At 36.5% G+C, this 22,800-nt stretch overlaps 1 protein-coding gene across 5 annotated transcripts in view; it reads left to right on the top strand.

The window, feature by feature from the left end:
* The window catches only part of heph (polypyrimidine tract-binding protein 1 heph), a 212,843-nt gene that overhangs the window by 121,866 nt on the left and 68,177 nt on the right, over positions 1-22,800 (top strand). Inside the window, exon 1 of one of the 5 annotated variants that reach the window (XM_066391847.1) lies at positions 22,445-22,626. The exons of the other annotated variants lie outside the window; for them this stretch is intronic. Coding sequence (XP_066247944.1) covers positions 22,561-22,626 — 66 coding nt within the window. The 5' untranslated portion in view covers positions 22,445-22,560. Of the gene's footprint in view, positions 1-22,444; positions 22,627-22,800 lie in introns of those variants that run through there. 5 annotated transcript variants of the gene reach the window in all.

Raw genomic sequence — 22,800 nt, 5'->3', positions numbered from 1 at the left:
TTTTCCCGGCCTTTGGGCTTACATAGATATATATCTGTGTTCCTTCTTTAAAAATTTTCGCACGTTTTAAATTCCGCAAAGTTTATTTTCGTTTCTCCGTTTTCCAATTTAACAACACCAACAAAATTGTACATTGATCCCCCTCGAGGCCTTCCATATTACTTTCCCTTTTTGTTTTAATCTGTACAATTCCAGGTAAGTACCCACTACTAGTATGCTAGTAGCACAGTAGGCGAAATAGAAAGTAAATTGTAGAACTGGAATAGCGCGAGCTACAAATTTGCACAAAATTACAATTTTGCATAGCAGTATTTATTTTTTACTTGCAAAAAACCGATATTTTTTCCTTCAATCTAATAGCAAAAATCTGTATCAGAGACAAACTAATTACACAAATCATGCTGCTGGATTTCTGATTTTGATCAGACCCTATATAAATTATGAGGGTTCACCGTTCCAGCAATTTCATTTTTGTTTATGTCACGATTTCCACTTGCTCGCATTTTCTTTTCGTTTGCGGGGGTTTGATAGTTTTATATGGGCGACCGGGTCTCGTGACACAATGCAGAATTTATGGCGAATGACGGACATTTTTGTGTAGAAGTGCTCGAATAAGCCCAGGGTAGAAAGTGAACAATACATTCCGTGTAGCAAAAATGTGAAAAACTGATTACAGATCAGGTTTGTGACGGTTTAATAAACACTTGCAGCGCAAAAACATGGGGCGCTAATAATCGTGCAAAATTGGACACGCTACACGTGATCTCATGATCAAAATGAAGAATTTCTTTTAAATGCACATGTAGTGCCGTTAGAAATTATGGTAGGCAATAAAACCACTCACTAATGGATACGAGGTCTGGACAAAAAACACGCAGAGGCAGGGTAGAAATAGCCCTCCAAAATGGAAAGTTGTAAGGTGCCTTGAAACATTCGTCATTTGATTCTAGAAATGATGTGATCGACTGACGTATAAACGACAAACGAATATCACAACATGATCACATTACATTCTGTTCACGAGAATATGTCATTTGATTATTTCCTAGCTCTGATGTGAACGACCTTCTCAAAAAAAGAAAAAAATTCGACATTTTTCGATTTTGAACAGAGAAAATTTAATTCAGACCTTGAGATTAAGTTAATCTGAACTAACTTATTGTTATTGATTCATTTGATCCAAGAATCTGCAGACGTCTCGCTACGCAAGCCGATGCAAAACCAATAACACTCCCGAACATGAAATTAGGGTCACTTGAAAAATTCCTCCAAGTTTGTCCAAACCAATTCAAAGGGGCACTTTTCCAGCTTAGGATGGCTTCTCTTCGATATCTAAAACGATATTAAACATTAATCGCATATTTCGATGAGCATTCGACAAAAAAAGCGGTCTCGTATCAAAGATCTTAAAATGCGTTTTCAGCTTTTTTTTTTCTTCTATCTCTTTATCTGTATATTGCAAATTCTACGACTGGTTTCATCATCATTGTCATTCTGTCCTTTTGTTAAAATGCCTTTAAATTTTGTAGTTGCGACACGAAATGAGGCTATAAAACATGATTGCGAACAGCACGAAACCACTAGGAAGTGTGGAGTAAGTTTATCTAGTGTACAACGAGTGTTTCAGCGGTATGAAAAGACTGAGCTGCTCAGTTGAAGACCCAAATCAGAACGAACAAGAGCTGCAACAGCTAGAGACGACCTTTTTCTCGTTTTTATTGCTTCGAGGAATCGAACGACTACGGTAGTTTCCCTTCGAACTCATCTGCAAGAAGTGAGAAATATAAACGTAAGCGAGTGAACCGTTAAGAGATGACTTCATGTTGCTGGATTATCCTCTCGAACTAGAGCTAAAAGGCCTCCGCTTTCTCATGAACACCGGGTTGTCAGGTTGAATTTTTACATGAGAATATTTAGCTTGGACAGTAAAGGATTGGAATCGCTTATTATTTGCTGATAAATTTCAATTTTGTCTTTCGGACTCAGACAGACGTGTAAGAGTGTGGCGACGACCAGACGAGAGATATACACAAGTGTGTATTGCTGAACGCTTTCCATTTGGTGAAGGCTCAGTTATTTCATGGGGAGGAATTTCTATTGAAACTCGTACGAAGTAAGTCTTCATCCAAAATGGAATTCTAAATATGAACAGGTACCTGATAGAGGTTCTAGAAGAACATCTTGTTACCGTTCATGGTTATTCTTGGAGACAATGCAACCTTTATGCATCATAATGCACGGCCTCACACTGCTCGCATGGTTACCGCTTTTCTGGGCGAAGCTCGATTTGTCTGGCCTGCTCGAAATCCGGATTTTAAGCCCATAGAGCATGTTTGGGATGAGATTAACTTACGAAGACATGTGGCGACTCCTAGAAATTCCAGAGAACTTTATGAAATGCTGGTGCAGGAATGGGAGAATCTTCCACAGAATGTGATCCAAAACTTGATTCCAAACATGCCTCGTCGTCTACAACCTGTTTTCGCTGCTAGAGGGGGAAATACTCGATACTGAAGTCCGCCAGAACTTTCATGTTCGGGATAAATGCATTTTCTTTAATTTCATTATTTTTAATACATTTTGTAGCAGAAACAAAAATTCCTTTTCTTTCGAGCAATTACGACAAAATCACCGCATAGAGCTATTAATTATGTAACAGGTGAAAAGAATTTGAATAAACTATAAGCCATTAATTTAAATGTAAATTCCGAGGTCACCCTAATTTTATATGGGGGGGATTTTCTGAGAGCTACATACTCCAATTTTTTTCACCTTCCTTGAGTCTTCTAATTACATTAAACAACGCCACTGGTTTCTCGTTATTAAAAAAATACAAATTTAAAATTTCCCTCTTCAATTCTCGCATTGCTTAAAGCCAGCAATAATTACATAAAATATCTCTCAATTCCTTACAAAATTCCTTTCAAATTTTTTCGTGCCGCTCGAAACAAAGTTGAAAAGTTCCAATAACGCTTTATCATCCCCTGGGGGAATAATTTTTTCCTATGGTCTTTACGGTTAAACTTAACTTGTTGATCCAGACAAACATAAATATAATTTCGACATAAATCCGCCGTAATGACTTGACCCAAAATCGAAATGGGGTCCGGGACTCAAAAAGAGCACTTTCGCTGGACAAAAAGTCCCCCTAAAGCCTATGTTATTGTATTGTCAAAGAGATGGCATTTGGGGAGGGGAAACGTATCGAGAAAGTTTTGGGGTGTTCTCCCAAAAGATTACCATTCTTTTAATTCATCGCTGTCCTCTCTAATTTTTTTTGTAAGAACCTCAAAAAGCATTATTTCAGGTGATGGTCATCCTAAAAGTCAATTTTCATTAAATTCCTGCTTCAAAAATTTCTTTTAAAATGTACGTGGATGTCTTCAAAAGTCTTGTTCTGTCAGTTAAAAAAAAAGTCTTTTGGTGTGATTAAATGAACAGTTTTACTAGATTAATCAGGAAAAAGCCCCTACAAAACGAAAATTTCGTTTCCGGTCCCTCGAGCCTATATGATAAAACCATTTACCTACAAACCCTCTTTATCCCTTCGAAATTTGTTTATGGCACTTTGCATACAACCCTCGCGATTTTTCTGCTACATTCCCAACCCTTTTCTGTATTTTTCCATGATAGGGGATGCTTATCCGCCGCTTTACCTTTCCCTCTATGCCGGATTTTCGAATTGACAGAATTTCACTTGCCACCCACCTGTCCTTTGTGCAAAAGGCTATGTCCCACCGGACTATTTGCGGATGGGTTTTTATTTGGAGAACTAACAGCGAACACACAAAGGAAAATGCGAAAGTGTTTATTGTGGGTATTCGCTACATGATTCTGTGTATATGAGTATCTATGGTAAGCATAATGTCACTTATCAATTTTGGTTTAGTTCAGTTTTCTGACCACTCATTAAAACTCGTAAAAAGAGTTTCTTAAAAAGCGTAACTGATGATCGGCAAAGGAATCTAAAAAGTAAAAAATGCACTGTTTTTCTGTTTTTTTGGATTTAGTATGCTTCGAATCAAAGTACGGGACATTTCCAGCTCCAGCCACTTCACTGGGGTTTGGAAAACAATAAAAGATGCAGAGCTAGTTAAATGGAGGCAAAGTTCCACATTTAGATATTACTACGTCTTCTATTTTTCGTTTTATATCATTCGCGTTTTCTATTCGGAAACTAATACAAAAATAATTTATTCTTCCCATCTTCTGAATATAAACAAAATAGTATGTAAATTTAAAGACCTGCTGAAAATTTAAATGTAAGGCCTGCTAAATATTTTGCGGCAGTTATACATATGGGAGTTTAATTAGATCTATTCCGGAGTGAGACATTTTTGCCGGGCTTGGGAAGTATTTTGTGTTTATTACTAATAGATTGAATTCTAAGGATCAAACGCCCTCGAGCGTGAATATTGAACTTATTATTCACGCTCAATAACAAGTATTAACTGTAAGGATTAATAAGCCTTATTCAAAGGGAACTTTCTCCCTCAAATTTCCAAGAAAATCAATGACGTTTCTATCTTTCAACACAGTTATCAATATTCAAAATCTCGACACGTCTCCGATCCAAATCCAGATGATATAGACGTCTTTGAATTTTTTTTAAATAAAAAATTTAACATTTCGGTATCAGTATAGAGAATTTTCTCTGCGAGATTTTCACGAAAATAGTGAAGTGCCTAGTTTTTTAAGACAGTTATGAATTTCCGAAAACAAGACTCTTTCGAGTTAAGGTTTTAGTTCATTTTCAGTCTCTTCCAAAGGAAGATGGTATCAATAACATCTGATATAGCAAATCGAAATGCGTTATGAATTGTGGATCCGCGACCATGAACACTCAGTATATTTATTCATTGATACAGTACAGTTTTATCTTTGTTTCAGGTAAGCAATTGCATTTTTACACATCGGAATGATGGCATTCAGGCGGTAAGTAATCTGGGCCGATTTTCCTATAATGTATGCCATCACACGTCTAATGCATCTCCTTGCCAAATTACTCTCGTTAACTTAACGACAAACTGTAATTTAACTATTATCCAGTAGACAGCACATTCGAAATAAAGTCCCGGAGTGTGAATGGAATTCTCGCTCAATTGCTGCAAGATTTCTTTCCTGCGGACAACGTTGCTACTTCTAGGAATGTCGATCTTAATATTTAATTGACATTTTAATTGCAAGATTTCTTTCATCTCAAACTTGTAGTAAATAATTTTTTATTTAAAAATATATTAATTAATTATGTTGATTTTAGCGTCAAACTCTAAAACAACACAAGTGCATGAAGTAGCGACATTCAAGCGGGCTTCTTTAAATAAAGACTCTCCAGGACGTAGCGCGTTCCTTGTATAAATAGTCCAGACTCCCTAATGTAATTAAATATAAACCTACAAAAGCAAATAAACCTTTTCCAAGTTTTAAAAATGAAAACTTCGCAGTGGAGAAACCGTGGAAGAATATTAAAAAATAACTGGCAGTCTTCGCGGGGGATTTAGGGAAAATTATACCGATATTAAAAATACATTTGGAAGTCCTCTGAGCCTGGGGACAATTTTTCCAACAGTAACTCCAGCCGCCAGTTCGGAACTGGTTTAATGGGAGTTTTAATATTTATGCCCAGCCTGTTTCTATAAAAAGCGACAAAAATCAGATGCAAAATGTATGCGAGGTTTCTGGGTGAGTTGAAATTTTTGGCCGAATGGTGCATTTCATTTGATTGTTTTATGGACAAAAGTTACGCGGTTTTGGGTTTTTGTCAACACCCCGTTAAAGCCCAATAAACTCCGTAATTTTCCTCATTTTTTAAGCACAAATGGGACAATATCGCTTGTGACACATCCCAATGAGAACACGTCTGAAACAATATATTTGCGTCTGTAGGGCAAGGCCGGCGACACTTTAAAACATAATCAGAAGGCCCGAGGCCACACCTTCTTCAAGAAGACAGACATTTAATTGCTGAATCGGGCCAGTATCCCTGTCAATGGCATTGAGGATTGTATATAAGCCAAAATGACAATTTAATTTTTCTTTGCCGATCAGAGGTATTTTTTTATAAAACTGCCCAAGGGTACCGAGTGTTGATCCAATTTGTCAGTCAAAAAAATATATATGAACCAAAATTTTTTACACAAACCAAGCTGTACAATTGCTTCGGTGCTTATCACCATTTTGCAGGGAAAGTATTTTGTCTATTTGGGTGGGGAAAAATTGCACTTTCCAGCGCTAGTGCGGGCTTGTGAAGTAATATTTAGTAATATTGAGCTGCTTTTCAGCACTAATTACCTGCGACATCTATTCATTAAACAGAATTGCTGCTGAAGTTGCAATGAGCTCGTAATGAAATATTGTTCTAACTCTTGCAGAAAGTGTCTTTCCCGCACTTGACTGCTTGCTCGAACTCCGTTACGCGTCGTTCGTGCATATAACGCCAGTCCGTGCGGAAAAGTATCTCCTTTCGTACTTGTTAGGAAAACAACTATAAAATCGAGTCTTGTTCTTTTTTGTGTTTCGAACGATTGAACAGATTTTGTGCAGATTATGTGCCGAACCTATGTTTATTTTGAAAATATCTTTTCATCATGATATTTATACGAAAGTTTGAGTTCGAAAATGCGTAGTTCAAATAAGTAACAAAATACACACGTATTTGGGCCCTGAGCCTGCTAAAGTCTCGTCGACAATCGTGAAACACCATGGATTATGAAGCGATGTTTCCCACTTGCCCTTAAAATGGTTCATCAGTTTGTTAATGGTCCTGACTAGAAAGTGCGGTTCTGGAAATATCTTCTTCTCTACCTTTTGACCTCTTCATAGAAATGTCGAAAGTCCAGGTTTCTCTAACTCGGTAAAGTTGCACAATTAACGACGGTACATCTAAGCCATAAGGAAAAGAGGAATTTCAACTATGCAATAAAATTGCTATTACCTTGCCGACAATTTCCACTTAAATCCGATCTCGTTGCAATTTAGATGGTGATAGCAAGAAATTAGAAGGAATGGAAAATATGAGGCTAATAATTCCGCGGCAGACAATCAACTAGAGAACTGATTTAATTTCTTGGTTTCAGACAGCAATTAAATCCCTAAAGAAAATAGAGTAATGAAATGCGAAACCTGTTTCGAAATGAAATTAAATAGCTGTATAATTATCTATTTTCATGCAGCCAAAGTAATATCAGTTAAATTGTTATCAAAATACTATAATTCTTCTGCAACAAGAAATGTATATTCACGTTGGAATAGCAACAGTAGGTGATGCAAATTATCATGAGTGCTAAATCTTTAAAGTTCAGAGTGCACCCTTTGGCAGTTTCTTAGATTTAATACCAGAAGAACACCATTTACTTTTCGGCATACAAATTCATATACCTTGCTTTAGGCAATTTAATTAAAACACACTTATACCATGATTTATGTAGGACATAAGAGAATTACGAAATGGTTGAAAGGGATTCTAAAGAGGAATTCTAGCATATGACTTTACAATCAGAAACTGTGGAATACCCAAACTTTGTCCGTAATTTAATCGCAAATGTAGCTGTGTACTAAAAGCACACATTAAATCAACTCAAACATGCATTTGAAGGTACAGTGAGGGAAAATAGCACCTTTTTACGGCATTTGATTGGTTCAGCTACCAATTTCATACCTCAGCACGCATGCTATGAATTGCTCTTATCACATTCAATCTACACAGCTATGGCAATTTTACGCCGTTCAACATACCTTTATGCCCAGCGTTTTACAATAATGAGGTGATTATTTAGACTGAAAAATGATTAATGTTGTTATTAATAAGCTAAAGAAACCAGTAAACAGTCTCGAAACGATTTATTGTTAGCTTGCTCACGACTATTAGCTTCGCAAAACAACAGTTCTGTGCGAAAAAATTTGAAGAGTGAAGTTTGCAGTTTTCTCATGATTTTCTCTCATTTCAAATCAATGCGAATTTAAGCAAAACGTAGATCGCATACCCGAAGGGCGAAACGACTAAAGCCATCCCATCCTATTAGGGTATTACAAGAGATGTCCTCCAGTTAAGTCTAAATGCTTAAAAGATTTGCCTTGGGTCAGATATCTTTTAGTCACAAGCCGATGCGAAAGGGGACACGTATACGTGCAAGACATACTGATCTGATCTAATTCGTATAAAGAGGGTTATACAAAATGTCTGGCTCGAAAAGAGTTTCCCAGGTGCACGGTTATTACCTAATTACGGCAGTAGCCACTTAGGGAAAAGTCTGCTAAGCGGGGAAATGTCCTTATTTAAATATTAGATTAAGAAATTGTTTTTAATCCACGAACATGCTGAAGGCACTGAACATACTCCCTAATGACATAGAATTAAAGTAATGTACTCATGTACTAATTTTTGGAAACTGATTTTAAATTGTATAGAGTGCTCGAGAAAATTCCGTATCTCGGATACTTAGATAATAATTAGGTACCTGTGTTTTTAAGTTGCGACATTATTCAGCCCAAATTCATTGGTACAGACAATCTATTCTGGTGGTTTTAGTGTCCTTAAATGAGCCGCCTTCGCTACTGTTTCATTACATGTAAAGTTGCAAATCTTACTAAAATTCACAATATCTAGGGAATTATTCAGCCAGTGTGGAAGTCCTGTTTTGCTATTTACAATATTTCATTTTTCTTTAATTTTTGTAGCATTTTTCTATGAAAGAATTTCTTTTACAATGGGGGAACAACTTATAATAATATTAATTTAATTTTTTTTTGCCTCAGTATCTAAAAGCGCAGCAAAATAAATTTATGTATTGAACTATTTTCACTTTTGATCTCCTGATTTAATTAACAGTTCACTGAGTCCTTCGTTCTAACTTTCAACTCCTCAAAAAACTTTTCGTGATAAACTTTCCCCATTTTTAACTTTTAAAAGTCAAAGCTATTTAACTTGGGTCAGCCTAACTACTTCAGAATATCGCTAAAATTGAAATTGTACATACCAAAAAACCCCCAGTTAGAGCACGAATTTCAATTTTGTTCAAATATATTTCTAGAATTTGCAAATAATTTCCAAAGTGAATTTTTAATCTTGACAATCTGTATGGCAGTTATTTCAAGTTTTAGGTACACCTAATGCTTCAAATACGTCTCACTAATTATGAGCCACCCTGTAGAATCTAAGTAACATTGAGAAACAAATTTTAAATGCGTAGAATGATTCACTGCGCTGGCGGACAAAAGCTTAGAATTTTTTTCATGTTTAAGTCAGTTGAAATTAAAAACAAATTATCAAGATATTGTTGTTATGTAATTGTTGTCTTTCATTACATTGACTATTATAAACGTATAATTAACGAAATTATGCGTTGTTTGAAATTGAAAAAAATTAGTATAATAAATAAAACATGTTTGTTTTATTTATTTATTATATTGTTTTGTAAACAAAAATTTAAAAACTTTTATTTACAAAAGAATTAATATTACAAGAAAAAATAAACTTAATATGTACTATTTGGCACTATATCCTTTCGAGTTAATCACTGCCTAACATCTAGGAATTGAATCAACAAAATTCACACACATTTCCTTGGATTTTTTTTTCCACTCGTCAAATATTATTTCTAAAAGTTCAGCCGTGTTATGAATGTTTCTCAAACGGACGCGACTATCTAGGATTTCCCATAAATGTTCAATTAAATTTAAATCTGGGTATTGCGACGGCTATTCAGTATCCACCCTTTTAGAAGAAAACCAATTTTTTTTTTGTTAAGTTGGAAGTATGTTTTGAGTCGTTATCTTGTTGGTACCTCCAACGAAGGAGCATTTCATGCTCTGCATATGGCAACATATTATTCTTTAATATATCCCTGTATTAAAATTTGTCCATTCTTTCTTGTAATTCCACAATGGTAACAGTACCTGACTGACTAAAGCAACCCGAAATCAACACTGTCACGTCCATGCTCAACCATTGGTACTTGGTACTTGACGTATCTCTCACCTGTTGGCCGTCTTATATACATATAGTGTCTACCATCCGATCCGAATATTTTCAATTGACTTTCGTCACTCCAAAGAAAGGTACGCCATATTTCAGAAGTTCAGTCCAAGCGATTCCGAGCAAACCGTAAACCTTGATGTTCTTTTTTGATAACTCCAAATAAGCCTATACTGCGTAGTCGACGTCTTACAGTCCTTTCGCTCAACTGGAGATGAAATTCTTCTGAAATTTCTTGATTAATTTCCCGAGCTGTCCCACGGGGATCTTTTTGTGGAATTATTTTTATCACTCTATCAATTAAGGAGGTAGTTTTTCGTGGACGCCTTGTACTTTTGGATCTTATAGGACTTTTGTCACCACTACGAAAAGCAGCTATAATTTTTTATATGGCACTTTTACTAATTTTCAGATTTTTAGCAATAAAAACTTGTTTTTGACCATGGAATTCAATGATCTTTTGTTTTAAATCGTTGAAATATACTTAGTTCTACCCATGACTTATAGTATTAATACTGGCAATTCACACAAAATATTTTTTTACGCTGAGAGGGGCAACATGAATGAAAAGTTTTTAAACTTTTGTCAGCGAAAAAAGCTTATCGTGCCTCAGTGATAAATATATACAAATCCCATGTAATAAATGAACTTATAGAAGAATGGTACGATTAGCGAATAAGAGTTTTATGCATACGAGGGATCTCTTAAAAAGCATATATCAACAAAAAATAAAAAAGCTTCTAAGCTTTTGTCCACCACTGCATATTCGGTCCAAAGGATATTTCCGCTACTATCGGTCTCTGCACAGCATTTCTACAGCTTGAAGGGAGCTGTGGTCGACTTAATAAAGCATGATTATAGCAGTGACCTATCGCCAATTTTAGGTACGAAGAACAGTGACTTACCTTTATTGTGATTATAGATTGTTTATTCCAAAGGTAAAGAAACCTCCCAAATTCAGGAAATAAATATCTAACTTTTTGTAATCAGTTGGCCCATTTAACTTTCTGTCATGCCCCTTAAATTTAACCTTTTTTTCTGAGCCCTTTTTTGGACTTCGCCATTTCCCCGTACTTATTAACTTTCGAGCAATATTCCACCCATGGCAGTTCGTTCCCTTTTAATTTGAATCCTTTCTTGTGTTTGGGTAACTTTTTCTTCTTCACCTTCTCCACATTTCCGTATCATCTCAAAAAACGTTCGTGGCAACTAATTTTCAGTTGAAAAAACTCTCGTCAGAAACAAAAAACAACGTGGAATTGATCCGTAGCGAACAAACCGCACGTCAGCTCCTTGGCCAATTTCCAGCAAGTTGGCAAAAATGTAGATCCCCATATATATCTGCTAATTATTCGGTGGGGCCTGCGTGATTTATCACCTTCAATTAAACGTTTAAACGGTCTAATTTAATGGGAAGTGGCTCTGTGATTATTTACTCGGGCATTTTCGATTTAAATCGAGAGTAACACCGCCTCCTGGAAGACTGGAAAAAAGAAGACCGATGGAATGGGAAGGTTTCGTGTTGGTGACGGGGATAAATTGATAAAACAAGTTACGTTTTTTACCATTTGAAGTAATTATTATTAATTAACGTTCCCAATAAACCCTTTAAAAAAGTTTGAGATCCAACGGTGCTGGGCAGTTTTACTGAGAATTCACTGTTCTGCTTTAGAAATTACGTGTTTTTGTGTTATGTAACAATTGTAATCACGGTAATACGCGCTGACGGATATTTTATCGCGATAAAACTTGTTTCGGCAAAACTTGCCATGCTTAGAGAAAAGTTATATTTTCGGGCACTGATATCAATTTACTTCCGAATAAGTGTGCCGAGCATCGATAAAAACACATCTTTTATCGCGATAAAAACCAGATTTTTATCAGCACCATCAAGGTAATATGAGCAGTTCGATTATTTTCTAACGTTAACTTTAACTTGACAATCGCTTATTTCTTGTCAAATATTACATCTCATCATCAAAGAATCATTCGTGTATCGAATCTATAGTGAACATGGCAACACGTCACATGTTTATCCAAGAGATCTACATTTTGCGGTTCCTTCTGATTGGCAACAAAATTCCCGTAACGCAGCAACTATTTTTAAAAGACGTCGGCGACCGTATCCACGCCGAGGGGGTAAGGGGATTTTTCGGGCATTGTCCAGCCGAACGCACCTGGACCTCATGTTCGATCTGAGGAGTTTTGCTTGTCTGCCAAATTTCTTGTTAGTTTTTGTATTCTTCCGGTGTGTCACACTTTTGCAAGTTAACAACGATTTCGTCCCTCCAGACGAAATTTATCCGATAAAACGGGAGGTTTTGTTACATTAAACACGATATAATTTCCCAAATATGTAGCGATAGGTTCATGAAATTCTCCTCCGAACGCAACTCGTGCATCGATCATTTTAGATCAGGAAAAGGCATTTTTCGCCCTAAATTGCATTCACGCATGTTGCTCTAAAATGTATCGACAATTTTCAGTGCACCTGGACCTACTATAAATTTGTCTGATAAAATTTGTTAAAATTGTAAACTGTGAAAATGCCTTAAAAATATGTAAAATTTATAATTATGACGTTCAATAATGTATTTAGCTGAAATGCATGCAGGCCAAAACGGAAGATAACATGTTCTCTCCATTAATTTTCATAATTTAAATTTTTGGTATATTGCATTTTCCGTAAAAATAAGCTGAAACCAGTAATGATCCGCTGAATAAAACATTTCAATTATTTTAATGTGTATTGTAATTAAGAACTTGAGGACTTTGGGAAATTTAACTGAGGGAAACGTTTTCCAGGCATTATTTACACTTGCATGTCGCTCTGACAATCTACAGGGTGATGTTTTTTCCATGTTTAAGGTTGAAGCGTTAAGCGTTTGCACCGAAACGGACGCAATGAATTCGAAGTAGATAATAGAAGCAACAATAAGGTCGGGGCAGTTTTTCGGGCCAGACCCTCGATCCGCTTTTCAATAATTCGGTAAATTTGCAGCAGTTTTCTCAACAGGGATGACAGAAGCGCTTAATCCCATTCCGCTAACATAAACTGCCTAAATTGGGGCCATATTGCCGCGTCGACACATTTACTAGTTAGAATCCGCATTTACAATTAGCAGCTAGCTAATCAGCCGTGGCCAGCCGCAACAACTAGAACAACACAGAGAACAAACAGAATAGAGCGAACTCATCGTTTGCCCCCGTAGGCTGCAAGTATTAATCAAAAGGGCATTTTTCCGAATAATTAACCCTAAACAATTGGGCACAATGGACGGGTAAGCGAAATTAATGATGTAAACAGAGCTCATAAAGGGCGCGGGCCAGGTTGCCAGCCAACTTCCGGCCATAATGGACCAGGATATAATGTAGCGAATAATAATGATCTCTCTCTGTGTGATTCGTTATTACCTTACGTTCTGCGGTCTGCATACATATACTTTAAACATGGTGACAGGTGAAAACTTATACAACATTAATGTAACGTCTGGGTGTGGGTTTTTCATGTTGCAAAGCAAAATTCTCCCACAGAACAGGAACGGAGTACCTGCAGTAAATCTATGACCAGGCTTATTATTATGTCTTTGCAGCGATAATTCATGTTTAGACTGCAATGCTCGCATTTGCATGTCTGTTGGAGAGAAACTGAAGTTATTCACATAAAAGACATTGTGCCGCTTTTCTACGAGTTGCAACCAGAATTTACAAATCTTTTAGTATTAAAATATACAGAGTGTAACATATAGTCATGGAGATATTTCCTAGGAGCGATAGTTCTCTACAAAATAACAAACAAATGCTAATAGTCCCAGGGTCAAATACGCGCCTTTTCCGATATACAGGGCAACAAAGTGTTACATTTTTTAAAAGACGTTTTCAACAGTTTCTATAGTTTCGTTTTCGTTTAGATTTATTTTCATTTTAAGAAATTTAATAAACGTTACGAATTGTTTCAGACAGTTGGTGACTGACTCTTTTCATTTTTAATTTGCAGCGTTGGATATTTTTGCAAATTCTACGAAAACGGTGAAGATACGAAAATACTGTAAGAGATCAAAAAGCTAAGAAATTGGAAAATGAATTTAAATTTGGTATTAGAATTTATGAAGGGTGTTTCAAAAAAATATATAAGATATTCATTAAAGATACGGCAAAATTCAAAGGGTTATTCCCTGAATTATTCTAAAAATATTTTATCCTTTGATGATTTTTGAAAAGTTTCTGCGTTCCGAACATACAGGGCGAGAAAAGTTTTTTTACTAAATATTACATGTAAAACTTCTTAATCTACAAGAACTGTTGAAAATGACTACTTCCAGCTAAGATGCAAAAATCTAATCTTTTCCTCATTAACTGCTGAACTCTTTCAAAAGCACCATTTTTTATTGAGTTACATCCAGCAATGATTCGCTTTTTCAAATCTTCTACATTTTCCACTAAAGTATTGTAAAATAATTATTTTAAATGTTTTCATAGGAAATAATTCAAGGGATTAAAGTCTGGGGATCCAGCGGGCCATAAGTGAAGTCCACCTCGACGACGATTCTTTTCACCGATGAAGTGAATTTCTCAAGAAAAGAATAGGTCGAGGTGGACTTTCGAAGATTCAGGGCGAGAAAAATTTTCGACAATAGCAACATTTTATTACTAAATATGGAAAGCTTCTTAACTTACAAAAAATATTGAAAATGTCTACCTCAAGCGCAATAGTCATAGACGACAATTCTTTTCACCGATGAAGTAAATTTCTCAAAAAAAGAATAGGTCGAGGTGGACTTCACAATGACTACTGCGCTCGAGGTAGACATTTTCAATAGTTTTTGCAAATTAAGAAGCTTTCCATATTTAGTAATAAAATGTTGCTATTGTCGAAAATTTTTCTCGCCCTGAATCTTCGAAACAAAGAGGCTTTTTAAAAATTATCAAAGAACACAATATTCTTAGAATATTCCAGGAAATAATCCCCTGAATTTTTTCTGTATGTTTAATGGACACCCTGTATTCAAAGCATAAAATAATACATAACACCAAAAATGTAACACCCTCTATATGACTACTGACAATTGCGATATATTGTTGTAGAGGGTCTTAGAGAAAATAGGTGTATGAAATTTCAAAAATTTAACTTAATGCATTCATAATAAAAACGCAAATATGAGAAAAAATGTGAAACTTTGCCACCCTGTAGATCGAAAATGAGGCGCTTTTGATTATGAATCTACTAGCATTTTCTTATTTTTTGCACAGTACTATCGCGCCCTGAAATATCTTCATGATGATATTTTACACTATGTGCAGAAAACGGAGAAGATTTGGAAGGACTCGATTCTAATGAATCATCTCTGTTGTTAACGATCAAATTTTTAAATCTTGTGACATTGGCGTTAAAAAAAAGAGAATTAAAGAACATTAAAACTACATTACAGATAGAAAATCTCATAGATCAAATATATGCCAGCATACCTTTCACAATGATCACAGAATTAAATGGAACGAATCTTCTGTCGATACTAAGAAACCACTATCACAGAATCGTTTTCAGAATCTATGAAAACTAAGTCGAAAAAAATTATGATCAATATCTATCAAGCTTTGCTGTTTGGAAAAACTAGCAGTGATTCTTTATCATACTAATATAAAGTTCCATAACCTCTGATATCCTTGCTCCATCTCTTTGATCTCCTAATGAAAGCAGTCTGCCTGCTCTTTGCTAACCTCACCAAGATTATCTGGGATATACTCAAATGGGTATGCAAAAGGTTTATACTCACGTTGCAGTCCATTTTTTGAATGTTCGTGAGTATTCGGACACAGACGCCGTCCGTATTAAAAGTACTCACAAAGTCCTCCATGATGTCCAACTTTATATGTAAGGAAGGCAGTAAAATTCTTTCTGAAGGAACTAAGCTTTTTTTACTATGCTTTTTTCTCCTGGGATCATTTTTTTCCTGACGAAGCTATTGTTGTCTAGTGTCTATTACGCGCCCTGCTATCCCATTCACAAAGAAAGCATGCCATCTTTGTGTACCCTGCTTGCTGGTCGCCACATATGGACCATTCGCGTTGCTCATATTTTATTTTAGTCAAAAGTGTTTCCAAGCTCTCGTACGTTTCCATCATATAGACCGAATGGGCCACGGGAACAGAACTGAATACGTTTCCTTTGTGTAGCAAAACGCCTTTTAAGCTTCTCTTTGAAGAGTCTATAAACAAATGCAAGGCACTTAGGTCACATACGTAGGAACCCAAATTTGACATTAGATCCTCAGCGCTATCACAATAAACTAAGTAGACTTCTTTTGCAAGGTTCTTGAAGAATTTTTGTTCTCGACTGTTATACCAACAATATCCAGTATTATAAACCAGCAGCTTCTTCTCTTTTAACTTAGAACCCTTCAACTCAGGACGCTCTTCAGAGAGATCCAAATCCCGGACCAAAGCACTCAATTCTTCCTTTTTGAATGGATCGAGTTTTTGTGAAACTGATTTTCACATTGGAATTCTTTTGATCAATTTGTTAACATAAAATTCAGGGGTCTTCTTACAATTCGATTATTGAACTCCTTAATTCATGTTTTGTAAATCCTAAGAAATTTCCTTTGAAGGCCCAGCACAAGTTGGACGAAATTTATCGAAAGGTAATGAAATTATGACAAATTAAAAACGTCGTTAAGCCTTCCCTCATTTGTCCATTAGAGGAAATTCGAAGAAATGTAAATGACAAAAGATGTAGCGAACGTCCTGAGCTGACTTTAATTGTTTATTAATATTTATATATTAATATTTCATTTCTTAAAATACAATTGATTATGAGGAATAGAAATGTCTTCCAAATTCTTCTCGGGCCGTCTTAGTGAGATAATGATACGTACACTTTGCTAAGCTGCATGGTCCACATTAAAATTATTTAACAAATTTGATGCGCCACAATTTTTTCATTTTTGGGTTAATTTCGATATTTTTTTAGATTTTAAGTAAATTCCCTGGTACTATATTCCCATGCCTGCAATATTCAAAAAGTTTGCTGACCAGACGCTAATTCGTATATCCGGCGATATAATGCCTTTTATTTAAGTTAAAATTCCCTGTGGAGTAGTTAGGCAGTGTAAATTCCACTAGCTCTTCTTCATTTGGATGGAGTCTCAGTCGTGATTCTTAACGTTTTGTTTTTTTTTCATTCTTTCTAGAATCATTGTGTAGAAAATACAGTTATTTAAACGAAACACTGAACGTTTTAAGTTTTATAACACACTGCAAGGTGTTTCCGTGAACATTATACCTTGGTCCTTAGCGTCCTTTTATGCAACCCAATTCTTATTTTTTTATTTCTATTTTATATCCTTTTGTTTCTATATTGTATTCAACCTCAATTTTGATGACATGGTTGATCGGTGGCCAGCGTTTAACGAGCACGAGAATTCAATAGATATACGCAAAAGAAAGATCGTTACCTCTTTACGAGAATTGCCATTCTTCAATTTCACATATAAAAAATTTAGATATACCATGTGAAAGAACATAAAATTTGCTATTATGTGTAGATCACTCACGCTGTGTCTTGATATTGTCTAACAACTAAATCAGAATTGTTTAGACTCATTAATAGCCCTACCTAAACGTAAATAATCCAGAGGGATTAGGACTGGGCTGTGCGGAGGACATATTATGGGAACATAACGCCGAATTCCTCTTCTCATTAGATAGTCGCCTGATTAAATTAAAAAAACTATCTAACCTCCATGTATTTTACATGAAGTAGTGCTCAAATAGACAGTTTACTGAACCAAACTTTAATCGATAACTCATGTTGATAATGGAAACGCTGAGTTGCAAATGTATTGTCGTAAGCCCAATGGTGGGAGTTACGTGGATTCAAAATTCCTGCTTTTACCGCTGACAGAAATTGACGCAAACTTTCTTGTCGTCTTCTAATAAATCTTAAACTTTATGTTTATCGATAGGGTGTTAACCGGAGTATCTTACTATATATACTAGAGTTTTAGGAATGTCAAGTCTCCTTGCTACCTTACGTGTGGTATTCGTAGGATGTTCTTTGAAAATTCCGATAATGTTTTCTTGAAGGTTCTCATTTTCAATAGCATCCCGATCACGAAGCGCTTGGCGAGGAAAATTCTGACAAATGTTCTGTTATTGGGAATGTGCCGTTCTAGGAAGCGATGTTCATATTCTTTAACAGCAAAGTGATAAGTAAACATCATATCAGCATACTCTACGTTGGTAAACATTTTTAAACACTATTTTCAAAGAATGCCTTTTATTAAACATCATTAAAAAACAATTAAGCACTACATATCGACTAGATTTTTAATAACAATGATCGAACACACATGACAATTCACATCTTTGTGTTTCATATATCCATATAATTAGGTGTTTCTTTGCCCTCAAAGAAATTATGAGCTTTTTAAAAAAAGCTTTTATTAAAAGCTTTTTTTAGTTTAAAGGTCTATAGTTTGGTAAAGTTTTTCCTATATTTTGCTGAGTTGTTGATTTCAAACTTATTAAGATAAATCCAAGTGCTCTCTAACAGTAAAATTTATGCTCCTTCAAACGGTACATCTAAATTTGCTCCGTGGAATTGCAGGATCTGCTAAACCTTTTTACGTAATTCAGGCAAACCTCACGGTTTGCTTTTAATTAATGCAATACTAACTGGTTAAGATATTTTAGCGCAAACGTTACTGGCACATTGCGCTCTTATTCTCGTTAAATTTAATCCAGTTTGTCTGCAAATAGCCCTTCGGCATATCAAAGTATTAAATATGAAAACCTTCATCTACCTGGTCGCATATCCCTCATTCTTCACTCAACCAACAGTCAGAAAGCCAATTCGCAACAATCCTTTCGGGCATGGTTGCCATTAAATTATTCAATCGAATCAAGTGTTTCAACCCGGGTTAATCTTAAGCTCATGAATACAAATTCCGGAATTAGTATTCGGAATCCGGTGTTGCGTTCACATCCGGTTTTGACGCTGCCCGGTTCGGAAGCAACATTCTCGCGGTCACTAAACCTGCGATTGTTTTGGCTTTTAATTGGTCATTCGTTTCGATTTCCCGCCACCGAGTCCACTGCCAGCTAATTAAACTTGTGAAAGATGGTTCCGATGGAATTGCAGCTTTAGGGTTACAGCTCGAAGCTCGTGCTAGAGTTCCAGTGGTGAACGCATGGATATCGGATTGCTTGAAGGGATTGGGTTGCTTAAGTTGTCGGTGTACCTAAGTTTGCTTGAGGCACGAAAGGTAGGAAATTGCACGAACTCAGTGTTAGTACCCCATTCGAGATAGTTAAACGACTTGGCAACCTTGCGCGTGGTGCGTTACGTAAGGTACCAAATTTCATTGCCACCTAGCATGTAATCACGACGAGTCGGGCTTCGGTCTCCAATTGTGTAATGGACAATCTGACTATTAAGCCTTTGAAGCGGATAGCTCCGCCATACGCTGACCATGACAAAAATAAAGAACTGTATAGACCGTGACAGTTCGTTTTCCTCTTCTTTTCGTCTTCATAGTCGTTGGTCGTATCTAGTAGTAGATCTAGGGGATTTTCTGGTTTCACGCTAAGTGCATTTGCCTTTGTATCGAGACGCGCTGTTGCTTTCGTTGAGGAATGCAACAAGACGGTAAAAGAAGGACGGCACGATGTTGCGATTCGCTTTGCTGCCCCGGGAACCACTTTTTTATGTGTTCGCCGGTTGGCACTATCTGATCTGATAGGTCAATCGCGATTGAGTTTTAAATTATTGGCTTGAGAAAGGCTTATATAGAGAAATGCATGCTTCATAAGCTGGCAATAACCACTATCTCAAAAACCTCAAGAGTTATCAGAAAATCCTGTTAATGGTTTTTTTCGTTTTCTTTATTCATCAAAATTCACTTACGTCCTTAGCAGAACTATTCAAGATTGCTTTTTCGATTTGAGAACGGCAATAACCAGGCTTTAGCTTTCAATATGTGGCTTACGGCCCCCAGAGTTTCTAGTTTTCTGCATTTTCATAAAAATTCACAATTGCTGTTGAAAAAAGCTGTAGCGCGAACTGATATTTCATTTAAATCGATTGGAAACAAGTTAAACACACACAAAAAATCATCATTACGACATCGCATCGCTGAAGATCAGATGTTGGAAAGCAGAATGGAATTCTCCGAGGTGATACTGCCTAAACGGAGCGAAAATAGCAATTTATTCGTCCACATCATCTTTTCTCATACATTTTTATGAAAATGGAAATATCAATCGAGATAAGAGAAACTAGGTATTGGATGAGAGAAGCACAAACAAAATTCCCTTAGTAAGTCATTGTGTAGCACGGAATCCTTTCGAATCGGTGCGGACCTGTTTTATTGAAGAGTATTTAACCATTTGGTAAAAATGATATTGTGCCTACAATTGCCCAAGTATACATCCACTTTTCGTGTATTTGGTGTATATAAGATTTTTCTTAACTGTTAGATAGAACGTAGAGGTGAAACTGAATGTACACCTAGATCACCACACTCGACGCCGCTTGATTATTTTCCATGAGGACTTAAAGAAAAAAAGATCAATGTGACAAAACCAGTAAATTTACACAAGCTAAGAAGAATAGCGATTGAAGAATGTCATCTTATGATTATGGAAGTGTTAGAAAGTGGCCGAGGGTTAAATTTTAATCATTTCAAAGTTTTAACTACTATAATCGCTGCTGTTCAAACCAGGGGGAACAGATTTTCATACCAAACCGCTACACTTATTAATAATCGGATGATTAGCCGCAATATTCTCACAATCTCCGTTAATTAAACAAATTTCCGTTTCTCGAAAAGACCTAGACAATGGCGTGTAGGTTACGCACTGTTACCATCATCTTCATTAATTCCACGAGTTGTGTTTCTTCAACGGTTGTGTCAATAAACCTTGCTAACATCTCTAGTTTCTTTCAATATTAATACATCATTAGTGTTAATTATTTTTTGGCTTAAGGACAGCTCTTTCTCATACGTTGCCGCCATGAAATAAGCTGCATGATCCTGCCGCAATTGATTTTTATTTCTAATTGTCGTGTGTTGTAATTACCTTATTAACGCATTCCTGCAAAGTCGTCGACACTGCGGAATCACATCAGCTCATATGTACGATTCTTTCTTTACACTGTCCTGTCCATCCGTTGTATTTATTTCCATGTGTTTTCTTGTGGAAATGATAATTGTAAGTAATTTGCTCTATTTATATTTATGAGCTCTGAGTTACGGCGCGGAAAACAGTGAATTATTTAATAGAGAAGGGACGATATCAAGCGGTGGTTACTCCGTCTAAGATTGGTTTTGATTATTTCAAGACCGTTGTGCCTCGACTAATAAATATTTAGTTTGGACTTAACCGGAAAGATTGCCCTGGAATTGCGGAGTTCGCACATGTGAAAAAAGCAACATTTTATAGGGTCGTAATGCGAGAATCTACAAGGAGAAGTGATGAACGGTTACCAATCTGAACTAAGTGGCGCAGTGAGGAAGCAGCAAATCGACTAGAATTTTTAATACTACCTTATAAGCTCAAATTCAACGTGAACGCTCTGTAGATTGATATAGCAACTGATACTGATCGCGACTCTTATTGCCTCTCAAATCTGACTTGAAACCTATCGGGGATCTTGATGGACAGTGGACAGCACGGCTGGCGCTTGGCCATTTGCCGCTCTGCGCGAATGGAGGTTATGCCGTTATGCCGGTCTTGCCCCTAAATTTAACTTTTTTCTCGTCTGCCTGGGGCTATTTGCCGCCCGCTGAATTTGCCACCCTGTGCAAATACACATTTCGCACATTGAGTAGCGCCGGCTCTGGTAGGCGGTCCGGGATTTTGATTGCGTCGAAAGCGTGACTAACAAATAGGAAATGGGTGATGTGGGATAGATCGGTATAACATATTTGCATAATTAGAGCTGATGCAAGACAATGTCGAGTCCTGGGTAGTTCCTGGAAAGTGTCATATTCAAATATACCTAGGAGTTGTCATCGTGGAAAATGTTTTCTATTGCGTTGTTGCGCGAAAACAGTGGAAAAGTCGAAATCCGGAGATGTTAACATTAACATCACCGGCCTTCTATTAATTACAATTGCAAACAAAAAAAAATTATTTGCCGTCCGTAAACGTCAATATCAAAAATAGCTCAAACGAAAATTGAAAATTAGAACCGCAAACATGTCCGCCCGTAAAAACCACTCGTAATATAATATTTCACCTGCTTGAGTAAATATTTCCCCCATAAACGAAATAGTTCCGAGCTAGAAATACAATAAAACATAAACGTGGCTACCGACACCGAATGTGCCGTGAAAACAAATAACTGGCAACGCCGCTGAGCTCAGTTTACTAACAAAACAAAAACGCAGCGCGTTTTTTACGAGGGGTTCTCCTTCGTGGGCACAGCGAACCCGCGATGATGGGTACGGATTCCGTAACTCGTTCATTGTTGCCGCTATCAGTTATGTCTGCGCACTTAAGTCGATAGGCAGGAAGACGTTTCCGTGACTTCTCTTCAGTAGAGTGACTGAAATCGTAGTACGTTTCTAAAGTTTTGGTTCATGGTTCAAGGAGGTGATGGTGATCTTATGTGGTTTGGGCTTGTGGAGATAAAGGCAGTTTCTAAGGTAAATATGATTTTCTGTGATTAGCGACTGCTAGGGTACTTACAGAACTAACCGGCTTTGACGGCTGTTGAACTTAAATATATACCCACATGTTCTGATGGTGAGCCTTTGTTATGGTCCTCATTAGGAAATCATTGGTTCTTGGAAGTTTTGGTATTACTCAATAGAAATCGA

The sequence above is a fragment of the Euwallacea similis genome, chromosome 7 (genome assembly GCF_039881205.1).
Source record: "Euwallacea similis isolate ESF13 chromosome 7, ESF131.1, whole genome shotgun sequence".
NCBI classification, from domain to species: Eukaryota; Metazoa; Arthropoda; class Insecta; order Coleoptera; family Curculionidae; genus Euwallacea; species Euwallacea similis.
The sequence above is the reverse complement of the archived record's forward strand: the minus strand, read 5'-3'. Positions and strand labels throughout refer to the sequence as shown.